Source organism: Lasioglossum baleicum, chromosome 6 (assembly GCF_051020765.1).
Source record: "Lasioglossum baleicum chromosome 6, iyLasBale1, whole genome shotgun sequence".
NCBI lineage: Eukaryota > Metazoa > Arthropoda > Insecta > Hymenoptera > Halictidae > Lasioglossum > Lasioglossum baleicum.
In genome coordinates, this window is record NC_134934.1 from 13,802,634 (window position 1) to 13,815,691 (window position 13,058).

At 50.1% G+C, this 13,058-nt stretch overlaps 1 protein-coding gene across 15 annotated transcripts in view; it reads left to right on the top strand.

Moving 5' to 3' along the window:
* Positions 1 to 13,058, top strand: part of Bent (projectin protein bent) — a 94,491-nt gene that overhangs the window by 65,242 nt on the left and 16,191 nt on the right. For all 15 annotated transcript variants that reach the window (XM_076424923.1, XM_076424926.1, XM_076424925.1 and 12 more), the window contains 18 exons: positions 47 to 349; positions 493 to 1,080; positions 1,145 to 1,447; positions 1,665 to 1,966; positions 2,056 to 2,335; positions 2,529 to 4,880; positions 5,261 to 5,560; positions 5,639 to 5,941; positions 6,345 to 6,803; positions 6,991 to 7,113; positions 7,198 to 8,085; positions 8,479 to 8,781; positions 8,869 to 9,750; positions 9,895 to 10,476; positions 10,916 to 11,218; positions 11,302 to 11,686; positions 12,048 to 12,253; positions 12,325 to 12,785. In XM_076424923.1, the coding sequence (XP_076281038.1) occupies positions 47 to 349; positions 493 to 1,080; positions 1,145 to 1,447; positions 1,665 to 1,966; positions 2,056 to 2,335; positions 2,529 to 4,880; positions 5,261 to 5,560; positions 5,639 to 5,941; positions 6,345 to 6,803; positions 6,991 to 7,113; positions 7,198 to 8,085; positions 8,479 to 8,781; positions 8,869 to 9,750; positions 9,895 to 10,476; positions 10,916 to 11,218; positions 11,302 to 11,686; positions 12,048 to 12,253; positions 12,325 to 12,785 (9,323 nt within the window). The remainder of the gene's footprint in view (positions 1 to 46; positions 350 to 492; positions 1,081 to 1,144; positions 1,448 to 1,664; positions 1,967 to 2,055; positions 2,336 to 2,528; positions 4,881 to 5,260; positions 5,561 to 5,638; positions 5,942 to 6,344; positions 6,804 to 6,990; positions 7,114 to 7,197; positions 8,086 to 8,478; positions 8,782 to 8,868; positions 9,751 to 9,894; positions 10,477 to 10,915; positions 11,219 to 11,301; positions 11,687 to 12,047; positions 12,254 to 12,324; positions 12,786 to 13,058) is intronic.

Genomic DNA, 13,058 nt, shown 5'->3' on the forward strand with positions numbered 1-13,058 from the left:
TTGCATGGAGATCCACAGTCGAGTAATAAATCTTGGTCCTTTCCAGACGTGTCCGGAAAGCCTGGCGTACCGGAATTCGAGGACTGGGACGTGGACCGCGTGGACTTGAAGTGGGAGCCACCTAAGAACACCGGTGGTGCAGCGATCACCGGCTACATCATCGAGATGAAAGAGAAACCGTCTACCCAGTGGCAAGAAGCCACGGTGACGGATTCGCCGCAGCCAAAGGGCCGCGTAACTGGGCTGAAGAAGGGCTCGGTCTACCAGTTCCGAGTCCGTGCGGTGAACAAAGCTGGTCCATCGGAGCCTAGCGACCCGACGAAACCGCACGTCGCAAAGGCGCGATACCGTAAGCGTTCCTACCTTTATTTCACTATTTGTTTCGCTACTCAGCTTCACTGTTCAAATGTTTCATTATTCGTTCCCCACCTTAACGAATGAAATAAAATAAATGTTAAAATGTTTCTTGAAATGTTTCGTTACGCCTTTCAGTGAAACCACACATCAACCGCGAGAAGCTCCAACAGATCAAGGTCAGAGCTGGTCAGATGGTGAGGCTGGAGGTCGACGTGGAGGGCGAACCGCCTCCAACGATCACCTGGAACTTCGGAGGCTCGGTTCTACAGACCGGAGCCAACGTGAAGATCGACAACGAGGATTACCTGACGAAGATTCATCTAACCAACACCAGTCGCATACTCAGCGGCAAATACACGATCAAGGCCGTGAACGATTCTGGTCAGGACGAAGCTGACGTAGACATCATCATCCTGGACAGACCTGGAAAACCAGAGGGACCTTTGGAAGTGATGGACGTTCACAAAGAAGGATGCAAGCTGAAATGGAGCAAACCGAAAGACGACGGCGGGCTACCTCTGTCCAGTTACGTGATCGAGAAGATGGATGCGGTCACAGGACGATGGGTACCTGCTGGTATCGTCGATCCTGATAAGACAGAGCACGCTATCACTGGTTTAGAACCTGGTCACAAGTACGAGTTCCGTGTCAAGGCTGTCAACGAGGAGGGAGAGTCGGAGCCGTTGCAAACTGACACTGCTATTGTTGCTAAGAACCCCTACGGTAGGTAGAGAGATGACTGACAATTTAGGAATTGAGGAATTTAAATGATTAAACTTGATTTCAGATGTTCCTGGAGCACCTGGCCTGCCAGAGATTATCGACTGGTCCGAGAACATGGTCAAGCTGAAGTGGGAACCGCCTATTAGGGACGGTGGAGCGAAGATTACAGGTTACATAATCGAAATGAAGGACAAATTCGGCACCCAGTTCGTCAAGGCTGCCGAGACTCAAGGACCAACCTGCACGGGAACCGTGACTAGGTTGGAGGAAGGAAATCAATATCAATTCCGGGTCCGAGCAGTGAACAAAGCTGGTCCTGGCGAGCCTAGCGAGGCCACCAATCCTCATACAGCTAAAGCTCGTTGGCGTAAGTGTATAAAATAAGTCATAGTATATAATCTAATACAGCGCTCGAATTTACTTACTCGCGACGGCCGAGTTTCGAAGGGTACGCCCTCTCGACCTAGCCGCGCGTCTCGCTCCCCGTGGCGGTCATAATACGGAGAACTAACGTAGGAGAACTAAGGCCGCCATGGGGACCGAGTTATTCATCAATCAGTTGAACAACGATTTATTCGTTACAGTGAAACCGTTCATCGATCGCACAAATTTGCAACCGATCACCGTGAAGGTTGGCCTAACAATGACCTTAGACGTGAACATAATCGGTGAACCACCTCCAACCGTGACCTGGTCGTTCCAAGGAAAAGAACTTCAGTCGGACGACACGATTCGCATCGACAATATCGATTACAACACGAAGTTCTTCATCCTGAAGACCAAGAGGGCTCACACCGGCAAGTACGTCATCAACGCGAAGAACGAAGTGGGCGAGGACACAGCCGAGGTTGAGATCACTATCCTCGGAAAACCTGGCAAGCCAAAGGTATGTTCTCTTAGAGCTACTATAATATTTTTCGTCTCTCTCTCTCTCTCTCTGCATGATTTATAAACATATGATCTTCCTGTTGTCAGGGTCCTTTGGAAGTGTCCGATGTGAACAAGCACGGCTGCAAGTTGAAATGGGACAAACCGGAAGACGACGGTGGTGCTCCGGTCGAGTACTACGAGATCGAGAAGCTGGATCCTCTTACTGGACAATGGATCCCTTGCGCAAAATCCACAGAGCCAGAATGCACGATCACTGGACTCCAGGAGGGCAAACCTTACAAATTCCGCGTGAAGGCGGTCAACAGAGAAGGCGAATCGGACGATCTAGAGGCTGACAAGTCCATCATCGCCAAGAATCCATTTGGTACCGATCTTCTGCTCGATTTTATTAGCGGGCGCCATGGTGTTCCGACTCTTATAAACTTTTCCTTGCGTAACCATCCTTGGTTATTCAAGAAAAAGAGCAGCCCTTATGGGAATCGTTTAGTATTGTTGAACACCATGAAGCGTCTCAACATAGCGAAAGATCTTTTACTGACAATAACGACGCGTTTCAGACGAGCCTGGCAAACCCGGTCGACCGGAGATCAAGAACTGGGACAAGGACTTCGTGGACCTTGAATGGAAGCCCCCGAAAGACGACGGTGGTGCTCCCATCGAAAAGTACATCATACAGATGAGAGATAAGGAGGGACGACAGTGGATAGATGTCGCAAAGACCGTCGGTGACCGCACGTCGGCCAAGGTCACCGATGGAATCGAGGAAGGTCACGAGTACGAGTTCAGAGTGGTAGCTGTGAACCGAGCTGGTCCTGGAGAACCCAGCGACTCTTCCAGAAGCGTCGTAGCTAAGCCACGTTTCCTGGCTCCGCGTATCGACCGCAAGAACTTGCAGAAGAAGGTGATGCGAGTGGGACAGATGTTGCGTATCGAGGCAGCGATCCAAGGCGAGCCTCCTCCAACGGTCACCTGGATGCTCAAGGACGCGGTGCTGAAGAGCATGGACCGTTTGAAGATCGAGAACGAGGACTATCACACGACGTTCATCATCACGAAGCTGCAGAGAATAGATACCGGCACGTACACGGTGATCGCGAAGAACGACAGCGGTACAGATCAAGTGGAAGTCGAGTTACAGGTGCTCAGCAAACCTGGCAAACCCAAAGGACCTCTGGAAGTGTCGGACGTCACTGCAGAGGGCTGCAAGCTCAAATGGGACAAGCCTGACGACGACGGCGGCGAGCCTGTCGATCACTATGTCGTCGAAAGGATGGACGTCGATACCGGAAGATGGGTGCCTTGCGCCACGAGCAAAACTCCGGAGGCTGAAGTCACCGGCTTAAACGAAGGCAAGGACTACTTGTTCCGCGTGAAAGCTGTCAACTCCGAGGGAGAATCCGAACCTTTGGAGACTGCGATTCCGACTACTGCAAAGAATCCTTACACAGAACCGGACCCACCTGGCAAACCAGACTTGAAGGACTGGTCGAAGAACCACGTGGACCTCAAGTGGAAGGCCCCGAAGAAGGACGGCGGAGCTCCGATCGAGAAGTACATAATCGAGAAGAAGGATCAGTTCGGCAAATGGCAGAAAGCCGCCGAGGTGCCAGGAAACAAGACGGAAGGTCGAGTGGAGGACTTGATCGAAGGTCAGAAGTACCAGTTCCGCGTGAGAGCGGTGAACAAGGGCGGTCAGAGCAAGCCCAGCGAAGCCAGCGACAGCCTGATCGCGAAGGATCGTTACGCGGCGCCGAAGATCGACCGCACGAACCTGAAGGACCTCACGGTCAAGGCCGGCAATCATATTCGCCTGGACGTGAAAGTCTCTGGAGAACCTCCGCCAACGAAGACGTGGTATTTGAACAAGGCCAAGCAGGAAACCGGAGGTATCCTGTCGATCGAGCTGGAGGACTACAGAACGAAGTACATCGTGATGTCGGCGAGCAGAGCTCACTGCGGACAGCTGACTTTGAAAGCGGAGAACAGCTCTGGGAAGGACGAGGCTTCGATCGAGATCCTCGTGCTGGACAAGCCGAGCAAACCGGAAGGACCTTTGAAGGTATCCGACGTGCACAAGGAAGGATGCACGCTCAAGTGGAACCCGCCGTTGGACGACGGTGGTACTCCATTGGATCATTACGTTGTCGAGAAGATGGATACCGAAACGGGAAGATGGATTCCCGTGGGACGCACCAAGGAACCCAACATGGTCGTCGAGAATCTTGTGCCTGGACAGGAGTACAAGTTCCGAGTCTCTGCTGTGAACGCAGAAGGTGAATCGGAACCTTTGGAAACGGACCATGGAATCGTGGCGAAGAATCCATTCGACGAACCAGGACCACCTGGTCGCCCAGAAGCAACCGATTGGGACAAGGATCACATTGACCTGAGATGGACTCCACCATTGAAGGATGGTGGATCTCCAATCACCGGATACATTGTCGAGAAGCGCGAGAAGGACAGTCCACGATGGATTAAGGCTCTTGAAACAGGACCCGACTGCAAGGGACGCATCGACAATCTTGACGAAGGCGTTGAATACGAATTCCGCGTGAGGGCTATCAACGCTGCTGGCCCTGGCGAACCGTCAGACACCAGCAAACCGATCACGGCGAAGAGTCGAAGACTAGCGCCGAGGATCGATAGGAAGAACTTACGCGACCTCACCGTTCGCGAGAGCGAAGGATTCCACTTCGACGTGAAGATTATCGGCGAACCACCGCCAGATGTGACCTGGGTGCTGAACAACAAGAGCATCCAGGTGACCACGTTCCGTCGCATACAGAACGTCCCGTACAACAGCAAGTTCTACAACGACAAACCCGAACGCAAGGACAGCGGTATCTACAAAATCACCGCGGTAAACCAGCACGGGTCGGACACGGCCGAGGTTGAGGTCACCGTTGTCTGTACGTAATCAGATAATTTCCCATTTTGTATACAGTAGGTGCACAAAGTATTCGTATACCTTTTAAAAACGAATAACTTTTTCAAAATGGGACTCAACAAGTTGAGTTTTTTTTAGACGTTAGAAGGATTAGTTTACTAGCTAATGTGTAAATAATTTTTTTAAAATTCTTATTGGTAGCAATTGCGAAGGAAAAAGTAAAAATCACGATGTTTAAACTTTTTATCTGTGCCTGTAATAAAAAAAAAATCAAGCTTTTGGGTTCAGTTTTGAAAGAGTTATTCGTTTTTAAAAGGTGTACGAATACTTTGTACATCCACTGTATATGTATAACTTCTTCGTCTACAAGTTCGTTGCTTGAGGGTTGTAAATCATTTACAGCGAAACCGGGCAAACCGGAAGGACCGCTCGAGGTGTCCGACATCCACAAGGAGGGATGCACTCTGAAGTGGAAGAAGCCGAAGGACGACGGCGGCGAGCCGATCGAGGGATACCTCGTCGAGAAGTTCGATCCGGACACCGGCGTCTGGTTGCCTGTCGGTAAGACAATGGGTCCTGAGATGAAGGTGGAAGGACTGACTCCTGGACACGAGTACAAGTTCAGGGTAAAAGCGCTTAACAAGGAAGGAGAGTCGGAACCTTTGGAGACATTCAGCTCCATCGTCGCCAAAGATCCGTTCAGTACGTATTTTTAAAAAGCCCTTGAAGACCTTTTGGAGTGTTCGAAAACGATGTGCTTGATCGAACGATCCTTTTTAGCTGTCCCAAGTCCCCCGGGAGCACCGGAGCCGGTCGACTGGACCGCGAACCAGGTGGAACTCAACTGGAAGGAACCGGTCAGCGACGGAGGATCGCCCATCACCGGGTACATCGTCGAGAAGAAAGATAAATACAGCACAATGTGGGAGAAAGCTTTGGAAATCGAGACACCGACCACGAGAGCCCTCATCCATGGTCTCATCGAGGGCAATGATTATCTGTTCCGTGTGATCGCTGTGAACAAAGCTGGCCAGTCAGAACCTGGAGACACCAGCAAAACGTTCACGGCGAAACCACGCTTCTGTAAGTATCCCCTAAGTATCAAAAAGATTGACTTTCCCCTCGTAACACACCAGTTGTATCAGCTACTAAAATTTCCTTATAGTATCGCACGGTTCATCAGAATTAAATTAAACTAATTACACCACTACAATAGACAAACCCGAATCGCTGGTGAACGACTATCAGACTGTTGTAAAGAAAGATCAAGGAACAAACAGTCTTTTTTCATGGTTCCTGGCGCGGGTCCAATTTTATCATTTCACCGTGATCATTATCCCTGACACGAATACATCGGGAATAGTTAGCGCGCTGGTTGGTTCTTCCGACAATAGCGTACCCGAACGTTTTATAAATAATCGGTATAAATAGGCGATTTTGGCACCTGTCGATCGATCAAGCTCACCTATAAATCATGTTCTTTCAGTGGCACCTAAGATCGATCGACGCAATCTTCGGGATGTCACTCTGTCCGCCGGTTCGCTGTTGAGATTCGACGCAAACGTGATCGGTGAACCACCCCCACATATTGAGTGGCGATACGGAGCGATCCCGTTGCACTCGGATAGAAAAGTGCAAATCGATAACACTGAGTACACTACCAAGTTCAGCATCCGACCAGTAGTGCGCGACGACAGCGGCGATTACTCGGTCACAGCCACTAACTCCTCTGGCCGAGACTCGGTCACCGTGCAGGTCACTGTCACTGACAAGCCGATGCCACCAGAGGGACCGCTTCAGATCTCGGATGTTCACAAAGAGGGCTGCAAGCTCAAATGGAAGAGGCCGAAGGACGATGGAGGTACTCCAATCGAGTACTACCAGGTCGACAAAATGGACCCGGAGACCGGTTGCTGGGTACCTTGCGGTCGGTCCACAGAGCCATGTGAGTATCTTGGAAAAAATACGTTCCTTAAAGGGAGAACTCCTGAAGCTGCGTCCACGTCTGCCACTGCACCTTGAAGATGCACACAAAAACCTTTTTTATTACCTATAATCTTGCTCAGGAGTTCTCGAGACCGCATACTATCGTAGAGTTAAGTAATGTTATAAACAATATAATATTCCTTCAGCCCTGGAGGTATCTGGACTGACACCTGGCAAGGAGTACTTGTTCCGGGTGAGCGCGGTGAACGCTGAAGGAGAGTCCAAGCCTCTGGAAGCTGAACAGGCGATTTTGGCGAAGAATCCGTTTGGTGAGTCTATCGAATACCTAACTGTTCAACTGATAAACATGCTGAGACCCGTTGGTGTTCACGTTTCCTTCTCAATGTTTTTAGACGAACCAGGCAAGCCAGGCGATCTCCGAGCAACAGACTGGGACAAGGACCACGTGGACCTGGCCTGGACACCGCCGCTGAACGATGGTGGATCGCCAATCACTGGCTACATCATCGAGAAGAAAGACAAATATGGCGAATGGGAGAAGGCGGTTGAAGTGCCGGCGGATGAGACGTCCGCGACTGTCCCCGACCTGATCGAAGGCCAGCCGTACGAGTTCCGCGTGCGAGCCGTAAACAAAGCCGGCCCTGGCGAGCCGTCAGATGCGACGCCAACGATCATTGCGAAACCGCGAAACCAGGCACCGAAGATCGACCGCACCAATCTAGTGGAGGTCAGGATCAAGGCGGGTCAGAACTTCAGCTTCGACGTGAAAGTGACCGGCGAACCACCGCCAACTACCAAATGGAAGTTGAACGGTCGGGAGGTCAGACCTACCGATCGCATCAAGGTCAAGCACCAGGATTACAACACCAGTTTGAGCGTCAGGAATGCTGTCAGAGAGGATTCAGGCAAATATATTCTCACCGCTGAGAACATAAACGGCATGGACGAAGCAGTGGTGAAGGTGACCGTTCTGGACAGGCCGGGTCCTCCTCAAGGACCGATGAGAGCGTCCGATGTCCATGCGGAAGGATGCAAACTGACTTGGAAGCAGCCAGAGGATGACGGAGGACAACCGGTTGAGAAATATATTGTTGAGAAGATGGATGAGGCTACAGGCCGATGGGTGCCTGCCGGAGAAACTGATGGACCCGAGACGTCTCTTGATGTTGAGGGATTGACGCCTGGGCACAAGTACAAGTTCAGGGTCCGCGCGGTTAACAAGCATGGAAAATCGGAGCCGCTCGCCTGCATGCAGACTGTCGAGGCGAAGAATCCTTTCGGTGGGTGAAGAATTGGTTACCGTTAAGGCAGTATTAGATTACCGTACAGAATCTCCTAAGTGTGTCAGGACGCGGCGTTTTGCTATCCATAATCCATTTGTCATGACTTCCTGCTGCGCATCCAGTTGCACAAGTTAACGTTCGCAACGAATGGAGTATAAGATCCCACCTTTAGACTGCAAATATTATGCATTCATATTGTATACGCGTAGAATACCAAATTCGGGAGAATTTAATACAATTTTTAGTTTTTGGGATCTGCAAAGGCTACTACTACTGGAAATAAGATTGTATTTTATTCGACTTTCTTAAAATTCGTCTACAAAAATTGTAAATTGTATAAACATCCGCAGTCTAGTTATCATTATCGGGAACTCTTCATCTTGTTCACAGACGAGCCAGGAAAGCCTGGCGTGCCAACTGTCGCCGACTACGACTCGGACTTCGTGGAACTGCAATGGGACCGTCCTCACGAAGACGGTGGATCGCCAATCACCGGCTACATCATCGAGAAACGGGACAAGTACAGCCCAACTTGGGAGAAGTGTGCTGAGATTGAGGGTGACGTGAACCGTGGAAAAGTGAACGATTTGATCGAAGGTACAAACTACGAGTTCCGCGTGAGAGCGGTCAATAAAGCTGGACCTGGAGAGCCTTCCGACGCGTCTAAATCGCATCTGGCCCGTCCCAAGAATCGTAAGTAGCTGCTACTATTTCGCCTACAATGCATCCGACACTTTTCCTCTTAATTCCTATTAATTAAACCACTTTGGCTATCCACAGTTCCTCCGAGGATCGATAGGCAGTACATGCTGGACGTAAAGGTGAAGGCCGGCGGTTTCTACGACTTCGACGTCCCAGTGATCGGCGAGCCGCCTCCAACGAAGACGTGGACGCTGAAGGGAACGCCTGTGATCGGCGACGACCGCATCAAGATCGTAAACGAAGACTACAACACGAAAGTCCGCGTAATCGAAGCCAGAAGATCCGATTCCGGCGTGTACACATTGGAAGCGAAGAACGCGAACGGCAGGGACGCTGCTACGCTCACTGTGAACGTCCTGGACGTACCATCCCCGCCGGAAGGACCTCTGAAGATCGATAATGTGACGAAGAACGGTTGCAACCTGAAATGGCGGCCGCCTAGAGACGACGGCGGCTCGGAGATTCAGTATTACCAGGTGGAGAAGATGGACACAGAGAACATGCGATGGGTGCCGGTAGCCGAAGCGAGCTCCACTTCTGCCCACGTCGATCACCTGATCGAAGGACACGACTATCAGTTCCGAATCCGTGCCGTGAACAAGCAGGGAGAATCGATGCCGTTGACTGGCATGGACACCATCACTGCCAAGGACCCGTACGACAAGCCTGACAAACCTGGCGCACCTGTCGCTACAGATTGGGACAAGGATCACGTTGATCTGCAATGGGACCCGCCTCGAAAAGACGGTGGATCTCCCATCACTGGATATATTATTGAGAAACGCCCGCGGTTCGGATCCTGGGAGAAAGCTGTCGAGCTTGATGGCGCCAAAACCAGTGGCACTGTTCCTGATTTAGTTGAGGGAACGGAGTACGAGTTCAGGGTTATCGCTGTTAACAAGGCCGGTCCTGGAGAACCTTCCGATGCCTCGTCACCTATCATTGCCAAACCACGATTCCGTAAGTACTTTATCAACTTACTGATACGTTGAGTATTGTACGGTGCACAGAGATACTATAATTTTAAAACACCGTGTACATTGCGATAAGATTGAACCCTTTCTCTTTATGTCCACCAATTAACGATAACATTTTCCACAACAGTGGCTCCATCGTTCGATCCGCACGCTCTCAGCGACATAGTGGTCCGAGCCGGACAGAAGATCAGCTTCATCATCCCAATCCAAGCCTCACCGAAGCCGATGGCCACCTGGACCTTGGACGGAGCTGTGATCATGGCCGACTCTCGCACCGAGATGTACACCACGAACACAGAGACCACTTTCGAGATTCCATTCTCCGTTCGCTCGGACACCGGTCGCTATGCTTTGACTTTGGTCAACGAGCACGGAAAGTTCAGCTCCTCCGCGAGGGTCACTGTCCTGGATAGACCTTCCCCGCCGCAGAAACCGCTGGATATCAGCAATATCACCAAAGAAGGTTGTCATCTAGCCTGGGGACATCCTCTGGACGATGGTGGCAGTCCAATCTTGCACTACATCGTCGAGAAGATGGACTTGTCCCGTGGTACTTGGTCCGATGCTGGCATGAGCATGATCCTCAGCCACGAGGTCGCTAGGTTGACGCATCGCAAGGAATACCTGTTCCGGGTGAAGGCCGTCAATACCATCGGCGAGTCCGACCCGCTCGAAGCGCCCAGGAGCATTGTGGCGAAGAACTTGTTCGGTTAGTTTCCCTAGGATTTGAGAATACTTGAGGAGCTGGGAAGGTGGCAAGCTTTCTTCTTGTTCTCTAGATTGCCAGCTTCTTTGCACTCGATTGTTTTTCGCGTTTGGATTAGAGCTGTTGCTTTTCCGAAGATTCGAAGAATTCAAAGGAACGAAGGAAACTTCGAGGTGGACGAAGTTTCGAAGTCTTTGAATCGTATTTCATGATTTTTGACAGATAAAAATGTAAATAAAAAAAACAGAATTTTCACAGGATATGGAAAATAAAAAACAGCTTTAATTCGAAACTTCGAAACTCTCTTCGATTCTCATCACCTTCGATGTTTCTGAAATCGAAGCTTCCAAACTCGAAATTTCGAAGCTTGAAAATCTTCGACCTTCGGAAAAAGTAACAACCCTAGTTTGGATCGCTCGCTGAGACCGTTTAATATTTTCAGACGAGCCGGACGCGCCTGGAAGGCCACTGATTACGGACTGGGACAGAGACCATGTCGACCTGCAATGGCCAGCGCCTGGCAACGATGGTGGCTCTCCATTGACGGGCTACATCGTTCAGAAGAAGGAGAAGGGCAGCCCGTACTGGGTGAACGCGGTCCACGTTCCTGCGAACCAGACCAACACCACCGTGCCCGACCTAACCGAAGGACAAGAGTACGAGTTCCGTGTAATTGCATTGAACGCCGCTGGACAGTCCGAGCCTTCTGAACCAAGTGACCTGATCACTGCCAAACCTCGTCATCGTGAGTGTTTTACCGAATAAAATAATATAATCATTCATTTGAAAGAGATCCGCTAACGATGAATATTGTTGAACGTGTTTCAGTGGCCCCGAAGATCAAGACACCTTTGCAGGACATTCGCATCAAGGCTGGACTTATCTTCCACGTTGACATCGACTTTGTCGGTGAACCGACACCGGAAGTCTTTTGGACAGTCGGCAGCAAGGATTTAGAGACCACAGATAGGACGACTGTCACGTCGATCGGCTATCACACTATTGTCCACACGGTGAATGCTAAGAGATCAGACTCCGGATTGTACCACTTGTTGCTGAAGAACAGCAGCGGTATAGACGAGGGTAGCTTCCAAGTGGTCGTCCTTGACAGACCTGGACCACCAGAGGCGCCACTCGAATACGAAGAGATCACGAGTCAATCGGTTACGTTGTCTTGGAAGCCGCCAAAGGATAATGGTGGCAGCGAGATCACGTTAGTATAATAATCCTTTTGAAGTAGGCGCCATAACTGAATCCATCTTCATAGTTTCAACACCCGAGTTCTCTCAGTTCATACAGCCTTCTTACTCATCAGTCCGTCACAGTTTTTAGACAGTTAGTTGTGTTAGTTTAGTTGCGTAATTGAATTATCCCTTTTCCAATTGCAACAACGCACGTAAGAAGGTAGAAAAAATGCTTGAGTTGTTGGCCACCTCTGCAGTAGATTTAAGAATTATTTTAAGAGTTATTTTAAGAATTAGTAGAGCATCTGGATTCTTTGAAATAGTTACCGATTGTTTTACAACTTCGCCGAGTTCTTTTTCGAATGCTTGACCGAATTCTAACTTTTCTAGTGGATACGTGATCGAGAAACGAGACTTGACTCACGGCGGTGGTTGGGTACCAGCGGTGACACATGTCAATCCTAAGTTCAACCACGCTACAGTCCCAAGGCTGCTCGAAGGAACCACCTACGAGTTCAGAGTGAGCGCAGAGAATCTTCAAGGTCGCTCCGATCCGCTGACCACGGATCACTCTGTCGTCGCCAAGAACCAATTCGGTATGTACCCTATTCTCCAAACATAAGACTCTAAAGCAGAGGTTTTAATTCATGGTCTGTTGAATCCACAGTCGCCCCTGGACAGCCTGGCAAACCAGAACTGGTCGATGCCGACAAAGATCACATCAAGATCAGATGGGCATCGCCGATCAGCAATGGCGGATCGAAGATCATCGGTTACGACGTCGAGCGCCGGGATAGAGCAACCGGTCGCTGGCTGAAGATGAATAAAGAGCCAGTGAAGAACACAGAGTTCTACGACGATCATGTGACTGAAGGGCACGCGTACGAATACCGTGTGACCGCTATCAATGCCGCGGGATCTGGTAAACCTAGCGACACATCGTCAGTGTTCATCGCGAAACCGATGAAGGAGAAGCCGAAGTTGAACCTCGACGCTTTGATTGGACGCAAGATCAAGGTCCGAGCTGGAGAACCGATCAACGTGAACATTCCAATGTCTGGCGCCCCGACGCCCACGATCGAGTGGACCAGGAACGCCAGGCCTCTTCTGGAGACCCTGCGAATCTCGGTACGCTAAAAGATCAGTTAGGAGCAGTCAGCAAAAACTGCTGGTACAATTTGTATCTTTTGAAATAGTTGTCATAGTATTTAGGCGGTAGACTCATTTTTCTAGGATTTCAATAGTCTAGGATTTTCAGTAGTCAAAAGCACTAGATAAAAGATCAATCTAGGCCGCGATCGGCCTCGAAAGTCCTATTTTTACGTTTAGGAGACGTAATTTGCATTATTTGAAGCTCATTTAGCTTTTCAGTGTCTGGGACTATCTTTCTGTAGTCCTAGC